The 24,684-nt window shown below is 38.9% G+C and overlaps 1 protein-coding gene across 2 annotated transcripts in view; it reads right to left on the bottom strand.

Moving 5' to 3' along the window:
* CERT1 (ceramide transporter 1) overlaps positions 1-24,684 on the bottom strand; it is a 74,343-nt gene that overhangs the window by 30,252 nt on the left and 19,407 nt on the right. For both annotated transcript variants that reach the window (XM_075021209.1, XM_075021210.1), the window contains exons 3-4: positions 20,333-20,449; positions 391-498 (exon numbers count right to left, since the gene is read on the bottom strand). In XM_075021209.1, the coding sequence (XP_074877310.1) occupies positions 391-498; positions 20,333-20,449 (225 nt within the window). The remainder of the gene's footprint in view (positions 1-390; positions 499-20,332; positions 20,450-24,684) is intronic.

Raw genomic sequence — 24,684 nt, 5'->3', positions numbered from 1 at the left:
AAGTTCATGTTAAATATTTATATGCATAAGGAAAGCCATCAACTGTCTATCAGTATTAATCAAATTTATTAAGTCACAGAATCAGCATTCATTTTTAGAGGCCCTGATATTCTGAGGAGTAAACTAGGAAAGGTTAATAAATGCTCCCGCAGGCTTGATTTTCTTGCCATTGGAAGATGACACCACAGTTTAAAAGGGACAACTGCACAGAGGCATGAAAGAGCTTCCTGTATGATATATTTATCATATGATGAATTTCTAACACTTATAGTAAACCAAATATTTTGTATTTTTTCTACAGTTGTGTGAATAAGTCTTCACATAAGATATTTCTTTTCCAGTTGCACGTGTTATTTACACAATAATACTAAGAAAATGTTATTCACTAACCTTGAACGAAGAGGTGGATGTCGCAGAGTATCCACTTGCTCCAGAAACAAGAGACACCATGGAGCCATGGCGTCGTAAACTTGACTCTGATCCATAGCCAGATTCAGTCTAAAAAACAAACCACACACAAAACTAGAGTGCTGAGGCTTTTAATAAAAAAGAAATCATGAAAGCAAGATTAATGTTGTTTCCTCTGAAACCAGTCCATTTGTCGTCTTCTCAGGAAGCAGCCGGGGCTTAACTCAAATTGTGCCTGCATATTTAAGATGTTGATGCAGCATCTGTAAAGTTACTATGAATCTATTTTTTGTTATCATAAGGATCTGTAAAAAATTAGTTATCTATTACCTATTATGTGCCCCCAAATGAACAAGGCAACATATATTTAAGGGTTCAAAGAAGGGACAATGTTCCATTATTTTGGTTTATGTAATCCCTGCGAAGCAATTTTCACACAGCATTCAAAAACCTGTAGTACTCCACAATTAATGAGGGGATTAACATGGTTCAGTCAATCCTTCCAATCATTCAAACAGTGCCATTTCATTTTTAAAAGCAACAAAACAGAGATCATAGAAAAGCAGACAATTACTGCTATCAAGTTTTTTTTTTTCCCCACTCATTCCAGGCTTTATTAGCAAAATTCTTAATACTAGACTGAAATTATTTTTTACAACGAACAAAAGTCTACACAAAACAAGGTGAGATAATAAAAGCAAGGGGGAGAAGACAACAATAATAACTAATTAAATACTGAAAAAAAGGAAGAAAAACACCTCTTGATTAAAATAACATTAAAAAGATCTAGAAGTTTTACAGTTTCCCTCACAAATCAAACATAAGCAGATACTGAGGAACTGGAAGAAAAATATTTCCCTGCAGCTTAATGTAAATGGCCTGTGCATGGCAAAGGAGAAGAAAAAACCCTGAAAGAGAATGTAAGAAATAAACAGATGGTTCAGCATAATATTAAAAATACTGTTAATAGATGAGTTTGATCAAGTAGACAGTGACAACATTGTGAAGGACTTTTGACAGAAATAAGAAATTCTGCAGTAGCATAGAAATTCAGATGGGGCAGGGAGAAAGGGAGAACAGGAGACAAAAATTATATAGAACAAACAAGAAGCAATGATGAAGTTCTAGCTGTTGTACTTTTTATGTAAAAATTGGAAACTGCATAGCCTTTGGGAAGACAGGAGAGTGCTCATAAATTAGGATGCAGATGAACTGAAAGAGCATAAAAAGCAAAGAGAAAGGACAAAGTTGTTTAAAATGTTGGTTAAAACAGGAGGATTTGGACAATACTGCAATGTGTGGGACAAAGTATGTATGTTTGGGTTACAAAGGAGCAGTGGCAGAGAAATGCAGTTTTAGAGAAATGAAGGTACGACTGAAGAAAAATGTGAGTCCCAGAGTTGTCAACACAATTTCTGAATGAACATGACTGAATGAGATTATCCAGCAAAATCAAGCAAGAAGGAGCCAAGAGCCAATTTCTGTTTGGCCCATTTAAAGAATGAGGTAGAAGACAAGAAAGCATTGAGGAAACAGAAGAGAAACAGGATGAGTAGAAAGTAGAAGCGGAGTTGGAAAATTAATATGACCAAAAAACGCAGGTGTAGTTAGAAAAAGGTACTCCAAAAGTCTTGGTGGAAGAAGGCTAAGTGATTATCAAATTAAAAAAAGGCACTTGTAAATTCAAAAGATTTAATAAGGGACATCTTAACTTCATTGCTTCATTTACCAAAAAATTAGAAATACTGCAACTTATCTGAACTAGCACAAATAGAAGTTTACGTTTAATGACAGAGTGAAATGACAGAACACAAGACAGTTTCCTTACGTCATACTATAAGGATGTATTAATAATTTAGTAATTTCAGCTATAAATCATGCATTTAACCCTACTTTATACTAAGCAAGAGTCCTAGAAAAACAGCTACATAAGTGTAGCAACCGAAGTGCTAAAAGCTCCATTTTTTAAGAACTAGTCCTACTATGTGTTTTAAAGCTTGGCTTTAAAACATCTATTGGAATAGGCTTTTTGTTAAAAACATTCACATTGGTTACATGGGGCTTCTTTAGAATCTCAGTTCAAGTGTCAAGCAGTATACCTGGCTTTGGTAATTTATTAGGGATATTGGACCACATTTTGAACTGCAGTGCAATTCAGTGCAAAGCGTATACCTTAGTCTACTGGGTTGTAATTTTAAGTATAACAGAAATCAAATAATGAAGCTTTGAATAGTTTTTTTGAAAATACTCAAGTAAGAGCTTTTGCCTCTTTTTATGGACTAAGTCCTCCAAAGGCTTGACAAGTAAATACAAAGTAGATAAGGGAATAAAAGGATTTTTAAAAGGACAAGTAAGAGGCTTGGGCATACAATTACTTAGTTTCCAAAGTGTTCAATGAGTATAAACCTCAAAAGAGCATTTTATAACAGTCACATGACACTGAAGCGTGAAACATTTCTTTTAAGATTTCTTCTAAATGCAAATCTAAAAAAAACTTCACTGTTTTACTAGCAACTGCAGTGTTTATTTAATCATATGCTACACATATTAAGATGACTGTGCTTTTACTACAGTCAGTTTGACAGTGGGGACTCATTCTATTTTCTCTGTAAGTTGTACACACTAGAAAGAAGGTAAAACTTCATTACAATAGGATATGACTTGATGAACAGATCAATTTAAAAATGTAGCCCAAATATCCATTGCATTGAGGCCAGAGCATTTTAACTAAGGAGGGCAAATGTCTTCTGACTGCTTTTTCCTTTTAAGTGAGAAAGGCACACCTATGCAAAACCTGGATTTAAGCTTAGGAAATGAAATTTCTGAATTTCACTATTTGAAGATTTAATCAAAGTCACATCTTAATAGTACTACTCTAGAACTTACAATACTAGATGCAATCTTAGAAGATCTGGTGACTTATATTCTACATTTTAATTAAAACCTTTTCTTCCAATATTACGCATTCAGTCAATGCTCAGTTAATTTAGTTCACAAAATAAAAGCCAAGAGTGAAAGAAAAAAAAACTTCTTTCCATATAATATGTAAGCTTCATTTTGTTAAGGTAAGTTTTCAGCAGTACATTTATTTGACTGATATTTATGCTTGTGATTAGTAATTCCACTAAACAGTTTATCAACACTTCAGAACTGTATACAAGACAGAATACTCAGCTATCGGCTGTATACAGTTATCAGCTTGCAAACCCTACCAATAAAAAGGTGCTACATAAAAAGCATTAAGCAGTTTTAACTATTTGCAACCAAGAAGCAAATTCAGCAAATGGAACAGAGTGAACAGCACACAACATGAATCCAAAGCACGTGCATTCACCAATCATCTTCACAGAACTGTATCAGACAATTACATTTTAATAGCCAAAGGGAAAAACTAAAATAACATTAAGAATACTTGTTTGTCAGAAGAAACAGAAGATAAGTATTCCTTTATAACTGATGCAGAGACAAGCCATCCAGCTCACCACATGCAAGCAGCTTAACACAAACAATGAAAGCATGCATCATGCAAAGCCCCACCATTCTACTACTGCAACATCTAAATGAAAGCAGGTCACTGCCGCATTTATGTCTTGCAAAGCAGATCATCGTTAACTATTCACTGCAGAAATTCTCAATTACATTGAGAAGAGGAATGTTGACACAAGCTTCTTCTGTTTACAATCTTTAATTTCACAAGATCAAAATTGGAGAAGCAGGTAGAGTCCATATGATAGAAGCTAACAGTCTCTGCTTGAAAACAAAATAACTTGCAGAAGTTGTATCAATTCATACGATCAAGCACTAATGTGAAATTACCGTGCTCAGTATATAGATGCAGTTCTTTGTAATTCCATGCATACATCATAGCTTCAAAGCTACACTAAAACTGGCATTTGTTAGTACATTGCAACACCTTCAGCTTTCTAAGGCGGTGCAAAAAATCCATTAATCCTTTTATTATGATAGATGAGAGGAAAGAGCCACATGATCCAAAGCTTCATGTGATTCTTTACTGGAGCAGGTGCTGGTATCAGCAACAAGGCAGCACATCAGAAAAGCTGCCTTCAGTAAAATAGCTAAGTATTCGCAGAATCATATTGCAGACCTCCATTATGGCTCACACTGATCCGCCAGTTAAGGATTTCCTAAAGTGGGTCAATAATACTCTCAAGCAAAGCACAGACCCACAGGAAAGCTCCCCCACGTAAAAAAAAAAATCAAATAAAGCAAATTATTCTCCCATGTCTTCAAGGAATTATTTTGATTATGTCTCAATTTAGTTCCTGTCAAGCACTTCAATGTATGTTTGTCCACCAAGGCAGATATTTTCAGTTAGCATTATAAATTATTTATTATTTTACATAACACAAGCAGCAGGCAGCTCCTCCCTCTAAGGCGTATGGCTCACCCTAGGAGGTGATGAAACAGACACTAGGATACAGTGACTCTAATCACATTCTCTGCAGTATTTGTGAAAAATCCTACTAAAACATCCAAGAGATCAAACCACAATATCTTATGAAAAACAAGAATGTGGAAAGTAGTACAGATGTAAAATGAAAGAGCTGGAAGGTACTATGAAAGACTTAGTGAAAACTAAGCAGACAAGCTCTGCAAAACACTTACGTTCCAAGAGCAATTTTTAGGCTTGCAGCAAATGCTTCAAAATATACTTGAAGAAAGAAGGGTTACTGCTAGGGTGGACCAAGGAAGGGCTACCTAGGGATGGCTGCAGACAGTAAGAACACCACAGACACTACAGGTAGGGCAGTCCAGGATGCATTTCTGAGGATTGAAGTTAAAGATCCAATTAACATGTGTCTGTAGGTCTGATTTTTCAATTGTTTCATAGCCCCTGACAGTGGAAGTTTAAGGTTTCAAAAACAGGGTAGTTATTATCAGGAAGGCAGAGACAGGAATTTCACAATCCAGGTCACAGCAGCTGGATGATGATTCCCCTGCCAACAGCCCTCTCCCAAGCACAGTGCAGAAGACTACTCAGAAAGCAAAAAAAGCTTCTAAAACAACCTTTCTTTGCAACTGTAAAAATGGGTAAAGAAATGTAGACATATTTTTCCTCTAGCAGTGGCAAATGTTGCTATTCCATAGTGAGTAAGCATACTATGTGCACAGGAGGAAAAAAAACAGGAATTCTGAGTTGAAAAGTAAGTATAAGACAACTGGAAAAAAACCAGAAACTACAGCAATATAGCCTTAAGATTATTGTAATTGCTATAGTCACTTGTCCCATCTAAGTAACAATTATCTTTTGGGTCTTCACTTCTCAAAACTGATATAGTTTTGGTAAGTCACCATCTGTTGCCTGCAGACAATAAGCCTCTGTAACAGCTGCATGACTGAGATGGGTTGACCCTGGCTGGACATCAGGTGCCCACCAAAGCCATTCTATCACTCCCCCTCCTCAGCTGGACAGGGGAGAGAAAATATAACAAAGAGCTTGTGGGTCGAGATAAGGACAGGAGAGATCACTCACCAATTACCATCACAGGCAAGACAGACTCAGCTTGGGGAAAATTAACTCAATTTATTACAAATCAACCAGAGTAGGGTAATGAGAAATAAAACCAAATCTCAGAACACCTTCCCTCCACGCCTCCCTTCTTCCCGGGCACAACTTCACTCCTGGATTCTCTCCCAAGCCCCCCCAGCGGCACAGGGGCATGGGGATGGGGTTTATGGTCATTTCATCACACGTTATTTTCTGCCACTTCATCCTCCTCAGGGGGAAGACTCATCACACTCTTTCCCTGCTCCAGCGTGGGGTCCCACCCACAGGAGACAGTCCTCCATGAACTTCTCCAATGTGGGTCCTTCCCACAGGCTGCAGTTCTTCACAAACTGCTCCAGCATGGGTCCTTTCCACAGTGTGCAGTCCTTCAGGCACAGACTGCTCCAGCGTGGGTCCCCCATGGGGTCACAAGTCCTGCCAGAAAACCTGCTCCATGGGCTCCTCTCTCCACAGATCTGCAGGTCCTGCCAGGAGCCTGCTCCAGCGCAGGGTTCCCACGGGGTCACAGCCTCCTTTGGGAACCCATCTGCTCCGGCATGGGGTCCTCCACAGGCTGCAGGTGGATATCTGCTCCACCGTGGACCTCCGTGGGCTGCAGAGGAACAGCCTGCCTCACCGTGGTCTTGCACACGGGCTGCAGGGGAATCTCCACTCCGGCACCTGGAGCACCTCCTCCCCCTCCTTCTTCACTGACCTTGGTGTCCACAGGGCTGTTTCTCTTGCATGTTCTTACTCCTCTCTCCAGCTGCCATTTCCGTCTGTCCTAACTTTTTTTTTCCTTCTTAAAAATGTTATCACAGAGGTGTTACCACTATCACTGATTGGCTCGGCCTTGGCCAGCAGTGGGTCCGTCTTAGAGCTGGCTGGTATGGGCTCTCTTTCGAACACAGGGGAAGCTTCCAGCAGCTTCCTACAGAAGCCACCCCTGTAACCTCCCCCACTACCAAAACCTTGCCACACAAAGCCAATACAATGACCTAGAGTAGTACACGGGCTCATAAGTCCTAGAACCACATACTGATTTCTAAAGGGAAAGGGCCAAGAAGCAGTATCAACACAAAACATTGCAGAGAGAAGAGAATACAGGTTGACAAAGAGGACACTAAAGGCAAATGACTGGCCTTTGATTATCTTTATCCACGTAGTTCACATCCATGTTTAATTACATGGAGGTGTACTGTTTTTCCATTAATTTCCTTAACTGTTAATGTACACAGGAAAACTGTTCACCAAATATTGTTCAATATCTTTAAATACTAAGATTCCATAAAAGCTAAACAGGGAGAGGCAGGTGCTCCAAAACCAGAATGAAGAACAGCCAGGATCCTGAGCAGGAAGACACCCAAGAGGCCACAGAGAAGGTGAGCAACAGAATGCCTTTACCATCCTGCTCCTCAGGCTTGGGAACCACTATGTCAAAGTGCAATTTTACAGAATAAAACTGTTCCCTGAGCAAAAGGACCAAAACCCAAGCCGACAATAACTGCATCCCTCTGTATACTGACATAGTAATAAAACTAAAGCAGCTTGTACTGCTGGGCCATAAGGCTAGAGCAGACTGGGAGAGGGCTACATTTGTCCCTTCTATGAATCTGGGCTGTCAGGAAAGGGACAAGTAAGATCTGTAGAGCTACAAAGGAACAAGAAATCTCCATTCTGCTATTAAGCACTGTCAGGAAAAGCACTGATATTCTAGCCTCGGCTCCCAATGAACTGAAGTACATGTTCTTATTTGCTTTAATGCTTTGAAAGCTAAGAGGGAATACTCAGACTTTAAAGAACGAGTTCATTCAAGTACATACTGTTTGATCTTGATTTAAGGATAGTCCTTGTGCAACTCTGCTTTTAAAAATAAGAACAGTTCTGATCCCAACTGAAAGCACTTGCCGTATCGTTCTTTTTAGAAGTTATACAAAATTATGTAATAGTTCAATCGCATTTAATAGTTCTATTAAATATTATTACAGCAAAGTTACGTATAAAGCTCGAAAGGGAGAGTTTCCAGGGATGGGGCACAAGTGCTAGCAGGCAGATGAGCCAGGAGGCAGCAGGGGAAGCCAGAGCAGGAGCCCAAGAACCTGCCTCTGAGCCCTCTTCCACGATGCACCCACTGGGTAGAGGGGAAGCCTGCACCCTGCCGGGGCAGAGCACTTGGGAATAACCCAGCTCCCAGCCACAGCTGTGGGGACTGAACTGCACACCATGCTCACAACTAACAGACATTTTGGTAACATCTTACCCTTCAAAGTGGCAGAAAAGGAATGGTCACCTCATACTCCACTTGTTTGGTTGGTTTTAACCTATTTAAGGTAGTGAAGTATTATATTAATATCACTTCTGTGTAGAAGTGGAAAAATCACATCCACAATCAGTGCTACACTGAAGAATCTTGGGCTCAAAACCATAATTGGACTTGAAAGGAGAGACCATGGTTAAGCAGCAAATTTTTTTTTTCGCCTTTGCGGAAAGTTACTTGTTGCAAGTCCCTTGAGTCAGTTTTGGTCCTGGACTTGAAAAGCCTACACTTTGCTTATTCAGAAGAATCATTTTTATATCAAGAAACCCTAGAATTGAAGGTACAGGTGCAGGCAAGGTTCTTACTTGCACAGGAACAAATGAACTACAAAAAGCTTTACAGCAACACAGAACAAATCCATCAGCAGGCTTACAAATGAGCAGAAAAACTATCAAAGCAAATGCTTCTGCAAAAAACACAGATCATTGAATCTCATGTTCACCTAGTGCAGTTAACAGTTACCTTGTCACTACTACCTGTGGCAACAGATTTATTTTTTTCTCTCTACTCAATCCTCAGACTTTCATCTAGCCACCAGAATAGAAATCTCTGTTAAATGCTTGGCATACCCCCGAGTATGCAATAGGTAGCAAGCACTGGAGGATGAAGACAGTTGGAATTGTCAAAGATGGAAAAGTCCATATTATGTTTGACAGATGACTGAAGAAAAATTGATTTTACACCCAAAGGAAAACCATGAGAACACATTCAGTTTAAACTGCAATCTTACAGAAGTAATTTGGGAAAAAACAGGGAAAAAGAGGCCTTTACTTTCAACACAGTGCCTGTTTGCATCTCACACCCTATCAAATCTAACACATTCTTCTTGACATTTAAAACCTATTCCCTATTCTTCTTATTTCCTTCTTGCTGTAGCCTTTGTTTTTATCATGTCTCAACACCCACTTCCCTCAAAACCAAGGGAGGCTCACTGCACCCATTACACAAGTGAACAAAGAAGGTTGTATGAAATAATGCATCTTTTTGTCATGTTCCTGATACAGCTTCAGATTCCTGAAGTTGACCAGGATTGAAGTTTCATAAAAACAGTCCTTCTATTTGTGTCAAAATTATGTTTGTTTAGAAACGAAGCCCAGCCTGGTTTAAAAGGTCTTTATGCACAGAATCCTGCCATCAGTAGAAGCTTTACACCCATTTCCAACCATCCATCAATTTCGCAACATAAAGATTCCATGTCTTAAGCTCAAACTAACTAGGCAATAATTCTGTCCAAAGGTAATTTTTTTTTTTTACAAAAGCTTAACACACTAGATAGAAAGTATCAATTATAAAGTTCTGAAAGGATAACTATATAAACAAAAAAAAGGAACTGTTCTAGGTATCATGCAGAAAAGAGCTTACATAAGAAACATTTGCAAGATCTTAAGTCAAACACCTGATACACAATGGACATACCAACATTTTTAAAAAGTTAAATGAAAACATGAACTGATTTACAAAGACTACCACTACCCAGTTCTATACTTCTCATGTTAGTGGGTCAAGAACAAGTCTAACATGATAAAAGCAAAATACTAAAGTGATAAATTATCTTAATGCTTCAAATGTTTAGACATTAGACCTAGTCCCAGATACAGAAAGGCAGAGATATGCATACAGTGCAGTTCCCACCTCAAAAAACTTTAGAAGCAAACTGAGATTATGCTAAGTCCTCTGTGTAACTGAGTTTCAAGTAAAAGGCACATTAGGATATCCAAAAGGATAAAAATTCAGATAATTTCCAAAAGCTTGTTAAATCACCAACCTGAAGCATGAGAGTATGGCTTCCCATCACAAGATATCATAATACACTGCATTCTAACAGGTCAGGACTGGGCAAATTAAGTTTCCATACACCCCATATTACTTGTGTTAGTTTATCTATGTACAAGCATTTGAAAAGATACCAGTTCATGTGTTTAACCTCCCCAAGTCAATATCCTGTGTGACCACTAGAGGGAAATAGCAAAAAGGAAACAGACACGTCTGAAGGTTACTATTGGTCAAAGCCCAACAGTAACCCTTACACTGTTTCTGCTTCAGTCCCGGTGCATATAAACCTCCTTGCCTTGGCAGACAATTAAGAACAGAGCAGTTTTACCTTTAGCCTTTATAATTAAATTTGAGACACATTGCTAAGTGAGGATAAAGTTTTCTGCATAGTATGCAAGAAGTAACAATGACATCTATTGCTGAAAGAATGACAGTGAATTAGAAGTTTTAATAGATAATTGAAATTATTCTAAAGTCATACCTCTCAGCCAGTTTGAAACAGCAAACCCACACCACGTTAACTTCCAGTTAGGATTGGACAAAGTCAGTAGCACCAAATTAAACACTCCAACAAATGTTTAGGCACAGATTTCTTAAAAATTCATCTAACATGAAGTAGTTAGGCTCAATATAATTCAGCTTTAAAAAAAGAACACTTACTACATGACAAACAGAAAACTGGGCACCGCTGTCTCAAGTACCATGTCTGAGTAGAAGTCTTTTCTTCACATTCAACTGCTCTGCCATTAGTCTGCAGCTGTCAAACATACAGCTCATCATGAAAAGGACTTTTATATACCAGCCAGTTGAACAGGCACAAGATTCCTTCATGTACAGAGTATGCATTAAGTAGGTTCTCACCCAACTAGTTTTCCCTGTATGCATATGCACTTTGAGAAGCATCAGAAGAAACAAAGTTCTAGTTAAACCCTTCCAAACCCTAGAAAATAGCGTACTACTGACAAAACAAGCAGTTTAGTAGCCTATTCCAACTCAGACTTCTAGTAACCAAACCATCTCGTTTCATGACAGCACCAGTGTGTTTTGTACAAGCTGTAGGAGCACTTTCTTCAAGAACTTGTGCCTTAACTGCACACTGTACTATGAAAAGTCCAGGTAACTGCAGAAACACATTCAATATGTATGTACTCAGAATATTTTGTAGACCCTTATTATTCTCTAGACACTGCTAAAGTCCAATGCCATTGCTGGCTCCCTTACAGCAGTATATCGCTGAAGAATTCATCATGAGAAAGCCACCCATGTGTTAAGAGCCCACAAACTGCTTGAAACACTGATGCTATTTGCCTGCAGACACCAGAGCATGTGTATGGGGGAGCAATGTACGACTTAAGGCAAATGGCCATATTCTTGCTGTTACCTGCTTTGAATTGCAACACATTAAAAGCTGACTTCACTCCATTGCTAAGTGAGGGGAAGGAGACTCCTACCTGATGGTGGGCAAGACAAGATGTTCCCTGCCCATTCGGCATGGCCGTGACAAAATGCATATTATGCCACCAGATCTTCATATTCTGATAGATCTGCACGTAGTCCAGTTCAGGCATGACAAAGTAGCAGTCATAAAAATGGCAGAAAAGTGAAACTTTTATCTATATGCAAAAGCACTCCAGTCTCTAAGCAGCTCCACAGTCTAGGATAGTAAAGGAAAACTTTGCAGACTGCCTGTGTATCACAGGGGTCTAAAAAACTAAGACTTTTCTTGAAGCATTTTATATTAAGACACTATAAATCAATGAGGCTGGCAGAAAACCTTTCCAGCCAGGTGACACACAAGTTTTGCTTCTGACTGCAGCCTCAGGTCACATCTTACAGACTTCCTTTTCATATGACCAAGCTCAAACACATAACGGAGCATGTTTTTACTCCAGGTGCATCACCTGTCTACTCACATGGATATAATATACGATTTATGGATATAAGAGAGGCTATGTATGACTGGTACTGTCAGCTAAACATTTGTGATCTGTTAAAGACATGCATCTAGCAGGCATGACAGCCTCTTTTCAAGAATTAAAACACAAACCAGCTCAGTAAGTCCCTGAAGATGAATCAGAAACACTTGCACAAACCTTAAGTCCTATGTGTTGTTTGATTAGATTATGAGAAGTGTAGTCTAAATAGCTGTTGCTTATCTTTGCACTTCCTTTTTACATTTCAAAACAGCAGGTTTACCCAACAGATTTCCTCAAACTTACTAATACCACTAAACACATGAAATAGATATTTTCTGCTTAACCTCGTTTAGCATTATTTGGAGGCAGGTAGAAACAAGAATGTAAGTAAGTAGAAGCTATATCTTCAAACAGTGCAAGAATGAAGCAAAACTTCAAGGAGATAGAATTTAACCAGATCTTTTATTTACAAAGTCTGAAAACCAGCAAATTGGGGCAATAAAACTTCACTTTGTTACAAAAGGATCATTTCAAGACAGGAATGAGGAATCTTTTTGCTGTGAAGTAGAAAACATTATGACATGAGCAAGGAAGAATTGAACTGCTATAAAAGAAATGTGGTTTTATCATAGAAACAGAATGACTAGGTTGCAAGCTATTGCTATTACCACCTCTTGCTCAGAGTATGTCTGATTTGATACCCAGGCCTCCACCCCATAAAGATGCATTCTACAGAGAATTATAATATCTGTTTTCAAAGCCAAAGTGATTGTTATGAAACATAACTGGAAGACACATTTAAAGAAAGATTGGGCTGGTCAAAATGAAACAATCTCCATAGTTTATAATCAATCAAGTGTATTGGGCTGATATGGACCAAAAGCTTTAGTTCAGCTTTAAACAGTCTTAATTGCAGCTACTTTATTAATAAAGCTGCAACTTATAGCTGCTGTTTGAACATGAGCCTAAGAGTGGCAAAAGGGTACCAAGACAGACCAAGAACTATTTGTTTCTGCCCTGAAAGGGAAGTTTCAACAGTTTGGAATTGACAGCACTTATGTTTGCTACAGCATATGCTTGTGTAGTCAACTGAAACTGCTGATTCACTGGCCTTCCCCTAAAGTCTTCTTTCAGGAAATATAGTTTCCAGCAATAAGTGCACTTAGCAAATTTAGTAACATTAAATGCCAAGCAATTTCATGTATTAAAGAGTTCCTGCTGATAACAGTGCTAAAATAATGGAATGTGTAAGACGTACCCAAGCTTAGTTTTACCCCTTGAAAGAGAATATTTGATTCAATTTTAAAGACAGACACTTTTGTTATTTCCAGTAAAGGACTAATAACTTGAGTAATCCATCTAATTTTCCCCTGAAAGCACAGCTTCTCCACAACACCTATAAGTTTCACTACCAGCATCATAACATACATTAGGGCAAGTAGTTCTTATCAGCTGAGCTATATTTGCTTGCATAAATCAGCAATTTTAAGGTAATACATAAATCCCCACAAGTTATTTTCTTTACTATTACCAGTGGGAGAAAGATGGACACGTCTCTCTTTACCCTCCCCCCAACATTTTCTGATGCCTGTGTTCATGCCAATATAGGACATTTAAATACTAGCAGTTAAACATTGAACCTTTCTTCCTCCCCTCCTATTTAAAATAGGTATGCTCGAGACACCAGAATTCTGATTCCTCTGCAGTAAGTCTATTCACCTAGATGACACTAAAGTGATAGCAAATGCATATTTTCAGGCATTATCTGTTTTCAGAGAGAAAAAAGGATCTTTTTGTTGTCCTACAGTAGAAATTGTATTAGAAGAATTACCTTAAGAGCTTCCAATAATGGCAAGTGGACATTGAATTCAAGAAGCAGAAGATGCCCTGAGTCTTGTTGTGTTTTTAAAACAATTCCCTTAGCTCTTTTAATGCATGTTAGCTCCTGCAGCTATTCTTTTCAGCGTGGGGGAACGGGGGCAGCAGTTGTGGGTGGTGGTGTGTGTCTGTCTGGAAACAGCCAAAAAGTTACCTCCATTGAATGTTACTGAACATGTATCATTGCTGCTTGTGCACCCCACCCATGTGGCTGAGCAGCATCTACTCCCTATGGCTAGGGTGTAACTCCGGTCTGTTAGTATCGTCTCCCTGAGTTTCACTGTAATGAAAGCTCACTGAAGAAAAACCACCCCCTACAAAGTCTTTTTAGAAAGAAAAAAGACTGCATTTGGTAGATGGGCATACAGACCATCCAAGATTTTTTCTATTAAACTGTTAACGCACAGTACTGTTTGAGATGAGTAATAATACTGAGTAAACAGCATGCAGATCCATTTGGCAAGTGTCAACTTTTAACCATTTAGCCACTCACTACTTCAACATGGCAGCTCTGTACTTTCTGTTCTTGATACCAAGAGCTCACCCTGATTTGAAGGGGCATTTACCACCGAAGTCAAGCTTGACACAGGTCTCAATGAAAAATATTGTTTGCAGGGACACCATGCAGAAACATGCTGCCGCTCTGCCACCGGGAGCTCGACTCCTAGAACTACTGTGTGTCATTCTGCCAGTTACAAACAATGACATTCCCTTTATTTCTACTAAAAGAAAGTATACACTATCAAAATGATATGCCACTGTTGTTTTCACAAAGTGAATTAATAACACTGAGTTTACTACCAGAATCCCATTTGTTTACAGAAATAACCCTGGTTACTTACTGCACAGCCAGCTAGTAGCCAGTTGAGTCTGATAGCTTAGTTCCAGTCACTTCAAGACTCAGCATTAGACTTGGAACCAAGTTTACTTTAACCATGTACATCACCCTTCATTAAATAGCATTACAAAATTAATGACTGAAATACTCTTATGGCTTAGCAGTAGTGTCACAAGTCTTTCATGTTATTTGATACCAAATTAAGCATTTTTTGAAATGTTTGCTTTCACATGGTATTGCACCCACAGGGCAATGCTCTGCTAATTTGCATTTTGGCCTATAATTTTCAGGCATTCTTTAGCTATTTCAGAACACCCTGGTTCACCAGTCTGGCTATACAGTGATGAAAAATTACTTTAACCTTTATGTGAGTTTGAATCTTCAGTCACTTCGTATATTTAGCTAATTTAAGGGAAAGATAGGAGAAAACCACCTCAACTAAGTTCACTACTTTTTGGAGTAGGGGTTTGAAAGAAGTAGAGTTCAAGACCTCTACTAAGATTATGAAGACTACCTGTTAATGCTCTGACTAGATGGAAGAGAAACCATTTTAATTAGGAACATATGGCAGACAGTGATCACAGCTTTCAGGGACACAAAGATGTAAGATTATCTTAAGTGTACATAAGTACACAGCTTCAGACTCAGATAAGCAGCTCCCAACAGAACAACAAGCAAGCTCAGCTATCAACCAAGATACTGCTAAATGATCTAACCTTTCTTCACCCAGCCAGTCTCCATACTTTATAAAGTACTAGAAGAAGCACACCACTTAAACTGAACCCAACCCAAGCAGCACAAAGAATTATTTCTGGAAAGACACCAAAACCAAAGACAGCAGAGCTGGGAAGACTGAAGTTGACAGAACAGCAGCAAAAACTTCTCACTTTTGTACACTGAAGAAAAACGAAGTCCAACATTTACGTATAGGAAGTATTGTACTGCACAAGTACAGGGCAGGTAAAAATCTGCAGATAGTTCTAGAGACAAACCAGATTTAGTGGTTCTAAGGCTGAATAAGTAAAAAAATCATGGTGTTGCACAACAGGGTAGTCTACAAGACCCACAAAATAATCCTAGATTCTATATAACGTTTGTGGGATCCTCAGCAGGAGTACTGAGACCAATTTTGGTGCTGTACCTCAAAGAAAGATGAGGACTGAGTTTGGAAGAGAGCCCTGCAAGTTATCAGTTGTAAAAGACGTCCACATGTACAACTGAGGAATGGGGAGCTGTTCTGTCTAACAGAAAAAGACAGTAAGTCTTAAGTGTTGCAAAGACGAAGGGAATAACCTCTCCAGACTGACTGTAAGGTTTACCTGTGAGAAGAAACACTTTCCACTTCAGTGAAAAAGTAAATCTTGTTTAGTCATACTACACAGCACACATTCGTTTTATTTGTTAGAAGTTACACGCTGCAGGAGTCTGTGTTCTCTACAGGTAACCCAGACATTTTCCTCACAGCACAGAACTAACAACATTTAAGCCAGTTTCTCTAACCCTAGGTTAGAAATCCCATACTCCACTTTCAAACCACAGTAGAGACAAGGAGTCGCTCCAATTTTTTATTGAAGAAGAGAGCAACTTTTCAAAAGCATCGATACTTTGGTGCTCATGCAGAGAAATGTGGAAACTTAGTCTGATCTTCAGTTCTTCAGCAATATCCATTGCCATTAGATCCATCTAAGAAAAGGTGATCAGCCATCCTAGATGTGCCTATCTCTTAGGGTAGGAGTACAGAGAAGCTTCCTAATGATACAAACCCTTACAACAAGATATTTTACAGATAAATATCTGTTCAGTGCATTTAATGAAACATTTAAGTAGCAGAAAGGACTCCAGGTCACATATGAATTGTTTTCTCATTTGCCTCACTGATAGTCTTAACACTGTTTTAGACTCTTCCCTCCTCCAGTACAGGTAGAATAAGCAGTTTAGAAGCTGTACTTGAAACATTTCATCTAGTAAGCATTCAGGAACCTCAATACAAGAAAAGGCTAATGCAATGATTGAAAAAAGCAGCAAATCCTAACAGTTTTTATGCTTGAACATTAGATGTTTTAAATTTCTCAGCTACCAGCTACTCATTGGTGTTGCTAAGCAGAAAGTTCTTTTAAGTCTGCTCATACTCAAATTTAATACAAAATTCATTTTAAATCAGTGTTTTCTCTGTTTGGAGCACAATGAAACACAGTCACAAAGTTTCAGTCCATCTTTCATACTCTAAAGATAAACAACCTTGTGACATGCTACAGTAAGTCTCACAAACATACTTTTGTTAGCAAACAGCTTAAGCAGCCTACCAGAACTATCTACCCACTCAGTAAGCAACAAAGAGCTTCAAAAACAGACAAAAAAAAAAGTACTTTATATAGCAGTAGACTCAAGTTAATCGAAGTGACTGCTTAGTAAAGATATGTGCCAGTTCAAGAACCTAGTTCTCAAACAAAAATGATCTTAATCTGGCAACAATAGCTTGCCAAGGAACTTCTGGTTGAGTTTTGGTAACCTGACCAGGAAGAGTTCCTTCAGAAAATTTCAGAGTAAGTAGACAAAAATCTAAACTTTTCAGTGAAATAGGATATTTTGCCTCATAAATCCCATCTTCTCCTACTCTCAATCAAGTGTTTAGATATAAACCTAACTTCCACAAGAGCTGAAGAAAATTAAAGGATAGGTGAAAAGTCACTTAACACTAAGGATCACTGAAATATTGTTCACACAAATTCAAATGAAAAAATGGGATTAACTTCCAGACTCCAAGAAAATCTATTTTTCAGATCCTATCAATGTTATTAAGAAGCAGTACATTTTTCCTACAAAGTTCCATATAAATTATAGGATATAGCACTAACCACTCAATTTGGAAAATATAGAAACAAGACATTTGGAGACACATTCTTTAAGAAACAGTAACAATAACCAGACTGAAAACTGGATTTGGACATTTCTGTTTTATGTTTAATTACATCAAACACCTATTTATGTGCATACAGCACTTTTCCAATGCTTCTGGTGATAAGATTCCTATGTATTTTAGTAGGAACAGATGCACTCCATACCTACAACATTCATCACACGAAGCTTCTACTGTATTATGAAGACAACAAAATATTGCACTGGAAAAAAATGCTAGTAAATCATGATTTTCTGAGATTTACTTACATACTTTTAACTGAGTCCAAGCTATTGTTACAAGACTGCATTACCTTTTGCTGTTTTCTGTGCCTTGTCTTGATCATGGTATTTAGTTGCATACTACAAAAAGAATGCTTTTAAGTAATGTATTGCTTTAATATATTAAACGGTTTGATGGTTTATTTAGGAGAGAGATGGCATAATATTTCCTTCTCCATTTAAAAATGAAAACAACTGCTATTTGTAATGAATACTGTAAACACTACAGAGTAAAAAGGAGCATGCAAGAAACTGAAAAATGTCTAACAGCCATGAAACTGCAAACTACACATACCAAAAAAGCCATCAGGTTTGGAACAGTCAAGTCCAGTGTTATTACATTATGACAACAAGATGCAAACTGAACTATTTCTTGTCAGTTCAGCATATACAGAAATAATTTTATTTCCACTTCCTACTTGTAGACATACTTTTCTTCAGTTTATATAACGTTCCAGAACATGACTCACTCTCTTTTAGCAATGAGCAGAAAGACAACTTTAATAAAATAATGAAAAAAAGCACTTATTACGCCTACCCCTGATACTAACTCTAAGTAAATACTAAAACAATTGGGTAGTGGAATTATACAAGAAAAGTCTCATTCCACTCCTTTAAATGTGAAGACAGAGATCTGGTACAATTTTTTTTTTTTTTTTTAAAGAACCACCAAATTCTTGCAAAGCATGGAAGTTTAAACTGTCCAAACTGAAACCAGAATTAAAAGAAGCTTTTTTTTTTTAAGTGGAAAAACTGCATAATTCATCAGGCTTCTTCACAAAGGGAGGTCACTTTTGGAATGCTAGAACTCATGCTCCTCAACACTCACTAACAATCTGAAAAGCAAGTTAAATAAGATGGCTTAAGTTTACCAGTAATACCAGACAGAAAAAGAAAAGCAAACAGATACATCATGATAGAGGCTGGGCAGTAATGCAGAAGAAAATTCAGTGTTGATAAACACAAGATTTTTTCTAAATGACACAGAAAAACAATTCCAAATTTACATATACAATGCCAAAATCTAAACCATTACCACTCAATACTTCCATATTATAAATAGGTGGTTCTATAAAATTGTCAGCTCAGAACTCAGCAAGAGTTAAGGACAGCCTCAGAATAGGGAAAAGAACAGCATGGAAAAGAATTCCCTTTAAAGTTGTGCAGAGCAGAGTTTAAGACAGGATTTGGGTTTTTTCCTCATTCATTCCTGCATGGTAGCATACAATGACCCAGCCTGCACTTCTGCTTGTCTGGACTTCAGGTTAAGTTCCGCATTTCACCTGCTAAATGATTCACCAAACCTAGTCTGAATTTTAGCCCAAGTTTCATGTCCCCACAACCCCATATCTGAAGACCCCCATGCCTGCAAAAGAGTTTTTGCAATGCCAGCTCTATGGATGTGTAATCCAGCAACTTGTTCAGTGTATCCTCTAGAAACATTTCTCTGGTACCGCAATAGTAACAAACTGCAGTATTTTTGTCTCAAGAATACTCAATAGTTAACTTTGTATTTTTCCACTAGACTACAGAAAGGAATCCTGTGTCTGCAACGTAATTTTGTATGCTTTAATGTTACCTCTGTATCAAAGTGAAGGCAAAATGCCAAGTTATAAATGGACTAATACTCTAATTGAGATGATTTTTTTTGAGAACCATTATCAAAAGACAACACTTTAAATTTAAGAGCATGTATTGCTAATTGTGAGGATTGCCCAATAAAAGGTGAAACTTCCTAATTACACGTAGAACTTATATAAGCAATACTTCAAGAAACTCAAGGTAAAAATAAACACCTACTTAGATATCTATTTTAATTTTTATTCCTGTAATACATGTATAACCCAGATGCAGAAGTTGCATTGTGCTAGGTATTGTAGTTAACATCTTGGGGCAGTGCCTATTGTTTACCTGAAAACATAATGGATGTTCATGTGCTACGTACTTTAAAAATACCTGACCTTCAAGCGCTTTAGGTAAAATGAAAATAACTGAGTTCATTGGAAGACGTAAGGAATAGATCAGGAAAGCTGAACCAAAATGTTGATGAAGAGTAGGGCCTTAAAAGACAAGGAGACAAAAGCCAGTAATCAGGTACAGTAAAACCAGCCAAAGGATGAAAGAGAGGACCCTAAAACCAGAATGATAACTTAGGAGATTTGACTCTAAGACTAAGAAGTTTAACATTTAGGATAGATAAGAAACAATTTAATGATCAGTGAGAAAGGATGGACAAACCCATTAAAAAGGCATTCCAACATAACGCAAGCTTTTTCAAGCTAGAGAGCTCAAGAAAGGTTCACAGTTAGCTCACAGTTCTCGGCTCTTACCTATGAAGATCAAGCATATCAATTCCTTTGAAACATAATTAACACACAGCTTCAATCTTGCATCTTTTACCTGTCAAATACCTTGAGTACTTTAATGACTGTACAGGGAAGCTTACAAGTCTCCACAGGCATCACCAGATCTAATGAGGGTATGAGAAAGGAAATCAGAAAAAAAACCCAACATACCTTGTGTTGTTCTATTGCATCTACCCACTGTTGTCTGTGGTCTGGGTCCTGAGCTCGGAGGTACCAAACACTATCGTTTACGCTAATATCAAATCTGCATTCGTCAAAGTCATGGGGCTGTGACAAAAAAAGTGTAAGAGTAGCTAAAATTAGCAACATGATCAACAATACCTCACAGAATATTTTAACACTTTACAACACTGTAATTAGAAAACCTGGCCTATGTTGTCTTGAATGCCTCCTAGATTCTAAATTTGGTTTTATGTAGCTGTCTCATATAATGAACATACACTCTCATAATGAAAAATGCCAGTCTTCTGAAATAGAAAAGCCTGTTTAATACATTCTTATTAAACAAAATTGTCACAAAAAAGTTCCACACAAACATTGACCAAAACTTCATAATTCAAAACAAATCCTTTAGCAAAATAACTATTGTACACAGCCAGGAAATAGACTTTTTTTTTTAAATTTCAAAACAGAAAAAAAAATTAAGGTTACTGCTATCAGTATTGATTTTGGATGGAAGGGATACATACATCATAGCAAAAAGCACCAGGATAGAACCATAAAAGCAGACTATAGCCAAACGACAAGGAAGAGCAGGAACTAAAGGAAGCTGTGGCACCCTCTGCCTCAACTGTTTTCACCAGGTAAGACAGAATTGTCAGATAATTGGGAGCAACATGCAATCTTCTCCAATATCACCACTCAAACGCATCTAACTTTCAGCTGACATGCCTTAAATACCAAAAAGCTTTTACTAGCATTACAATGAAGCTGGTAAGAAAAGTACAGGGAACCAAAACAACAATCTAATCTGCCCTGTGTCCCGACACTGTCAGTTCAAAGCTACTTCTTAGCAAACACGCAATGGAGCACAACATTTGCCCCGCAGCCCCACTTGAAAACTATTCTTAGAGAAACATAACAGAGGTATATCTTTTTTAATATCTTTTTGAATTTGAATACAAAGAAAAGTTACACATGCAAATAACTGTAGGAAGCTAACAGGCTCTAAGGTTAAGGCCAATGATGCAATCTGAAGGACCACAAATATTGATTCCAGATGCTAAAGGCAAGTCTACACATTAGTAATATCTTTAATGTAGGAACCGCTCTGCGAATATGTTCATCTTGCAGACCACTAAAGTGCTGTGGATCACTTGTGAAACACTCCACAAGAGGAAACCTAGAAGCAAGTCTCATTTGGTGTCATGCACAACAGTACACTGTCAGTGAGAATTATTTTCAAAAGAACTGGAAATCAGAAGCTACTGACACATAAAACAGACTCTTTCTTGCTTAAATACACTAAGGAGTAAGAAAAGCACAACAGAAGCCAAACTACCTGATAAAAAAAATTGAGCTAGGAAGCACAAAAGTACAGGAAGCTTCAATTTTATTTTTTTAAAGCTTTACTTATTTGGTCAAGCATCTGAACCTAAGTTCAATCTAAAGAAATTTAAACTTCCCACAGAAAAAAAAGCCAGCAACTGACAAAACTGACAAGTCAAACAACTGCAGCTACTAATTACTTAATACCTGACCATCTTAATTTAATTCATTTCAAACAACTTTTAAAACTGGTCATGCCTTCACTGAATCACGGAACACAGGGATGCAAGAAGGGACATGTGGTGGGTTGACCCTGGCTGGACACCAGGTGCCCAGCAAAGCCACTCTACCACTTCCCCTCTTCAGCTGGACAGGTGTCCTGGTTTCAGCTGGGATAGAGTTAATTGTCTTCCTAGTAGCTGGTACAGTGCTATGTTTTGAGTTCAGTGTGAGAAGAATGTTGATAACACTGATGTTTTCAGTTGTTGCTCAGTAGTGTTTAGACTAAAGTCAAGGATTTTTCAGCTTCTCATGCCCAGCCAGCAAGAAAGCTGGAGGCGCACAAGAAGTTGGCACAGGACACAGCCAGGGCACCTGACCCAAACTGGCCAACGGTGTATTCCATACCATGGGACATCACATCTAGTATAGGAACTGGGAAGGGGGGGTGGGGAATTGCCGCTTGGGGACTAGCTGGATATCAGTCGGCAAGTGGTGAGCAATTGCCCTGCGCATCATTTGTACATTCCAATCCTTTTATTACTACTGTTGTCATTTTATTGGTGTTATCATTATTAGTTTCTTCTTTTCAGTTCTATTAAACTGTTCTTATTTCAACCCATGAGTTTTACTACTTTTACTGATTTTCTCCCCCATCCCACTGCGGGGGGGGGGGGGGGGGGGGGGGGAATGAGTGAGCAGCTGCATGGTGCTTAGTTGCTGGCTGCAGTTAAACCACAACAACAGGGGAGAGAAAATAAAATGCAAGGCTCTTGAGTCAAGATAAGGACAGAAAGATCACTCACCAATTACCATGACTAGCAAAACAGACTCATCTTGGGGAAATTAATTTATTGCCAATCTGAATCAGAGTTGGATAATGAGAAATAAGAACAAAACTAAAGGCACCTTCCCCCTATGCCTCCCTTCTTTCCAGGCTCAACTTGACTCCTGATCTTCTCTACCTCCTACCTGCTAGCAGTGCAGGGGGACAGGGAATGGGGGTTGTGGTCAGTTCATCACATATTGTCTCTGCTGCTCCTTCTTTCTCACGCTCTTCCCCTGCTCCACCATGGGGTAGTTCCCACAGTACACAGTCCTCCACAGACCTCTCCAACATGGGTCCTTCCTGCAGGCTGCAGTCCTTCATGAACTGCTCCAGCATGGGTCCCTTCCACAGTGTGCAGTCCTTCAGGCACAGACTGCTCCAGTGTGGGTCCCCCATGGGGTCACAAGTTCTGCCAGAAAACCTGCTCCAGTGTCGGCTCCACTCTCCACAGGGCCACAGGTCCTGCCAGGAGCCTGCTCCAGCGTGGGCTCTCCACAGGGTCACAGTCTCCTTCAGACACATCCACCTGCTCTGGCATGGGGTCCTCCCCGGGCTGCAGGTGGATATCTGCTCCACTGCGGACCTCCATGGACTGCAGGGGGACAGCCTGCCTCACCATGGTCTTCCCCATGGGCTGCAGGGGAATCTCTGCTCCGGCACCTGGAGCATCTCCTCCCCCTCCTTATTCACTGACCTGGGTGTCTGCAGGGTTGTTCCTCTCACAGTCTCACTCCTCTCTCCCAGCTGCTGTTGCGCAGCAGTTTATACCCTTTCTTCAACACATTATCAGAGAGGCACTACCATCGTTGCCAATCAGCTCAGCTTTGGCCACCAGCGGGTCCACCTTGGAGCTGACTGGCATTGGCTCTGTCAGGTATGGGGCCAGCTTCTGGCATCTTGTCACAGAAGCCACCTCTGTAGCCCCCCCGCTAGCAAAACTTTGCCACACAAACCCAATATAGGACATTGATTCTCCAACTCCAAGCCCCTCTTCTTCAAACTGCATTGTTATTATTACTATATATGAGAAAGATGTTTATCTGCTTTAGGGTAGCAAACCTGCCACATCAACATGTCAGGCTTCTATGCCTGTTCCCAGCCACCCATCTGCCAGGCTCTCCTTTAACCACGTGACGGGGGACATGCATCTACAACAATGGAAGATTCTCCCCAAAATCACACAAAAAACAAGTGTACAAGAATTAGCTATCAAAGTTTTTCCTGCCATGATAGCACTCCTCTGCTGCATCTCCCTCTGAAGCCCTTTGGGAGGAGTTAAAAGCAATTACATGCTACACAGTTAGAAAGACTTGCCAAAAATTCATCTTAAATGCCTGCAGTACTACTGATTCCACGCTTCATACACAACTTACTCCAGTACACAACCATCCTTGCTTTTTTTTCCCTTCCTCATCTCTAACCTAAATATCTTCTAATGTGATTTAAGACCATCATCCCTTTGCCCTTTTCAAAGGCAGGTTTATGTACTCCCTTTCTTTGCATAGCAACTTTCTATATATTTGAAAATTTATGCCTCATTGCTAAGACAGGGAAGGGAAATGTTTTCCTCGAGGTCTAGCTAAAACCTTTAAACACTATCCTGGGCCATTCACTGCATGCACACTTCTGCATTACCTACAGTTAAGAGACTAGGCCATCTAAAAATCAGGTCTAGGGTTATACTCAGCTCACTGTGCCGTTTCATGTTACAAAAAAGCCAGCTGATCAGGTGGTCCTGTTAGACAAGTTGCTTAAAGATAAGAAATAACCACTAACAAGGCTAAATACTGCTTCAAAGGAAGTTGGGTAGGTGATATATGATTTTTTCATGACAGACGTAAGTTACCTATTTACCCTCTTACAGTACTTAATTGCCTATTTTCCATATTTTTTGGCAACTTAAATAGGACCCATTATTTCCTCCCGTTTTCCTCTGCTTTTTTTTTCCAAAAACAGGGTCCACCAT

Source organism: Buteo buteo, chromosome Z, assembly GCF_964188355.1.
Source record: "Buteo buteo chromosome Z, bButBut1.hap1.1, whole genome shotgun sequence".
Lineage (NCBI taxonomy): Eukaryota > Metazoa > Chordata > Aves > Accipitriformes > Accipitridae > Buteo > Buteo buteo.
The sequence above is the reverse complement of the archived record's forward strand: the minus strand, read 5'-3'. Positions and strand labels throughout refer to the sequence as shown.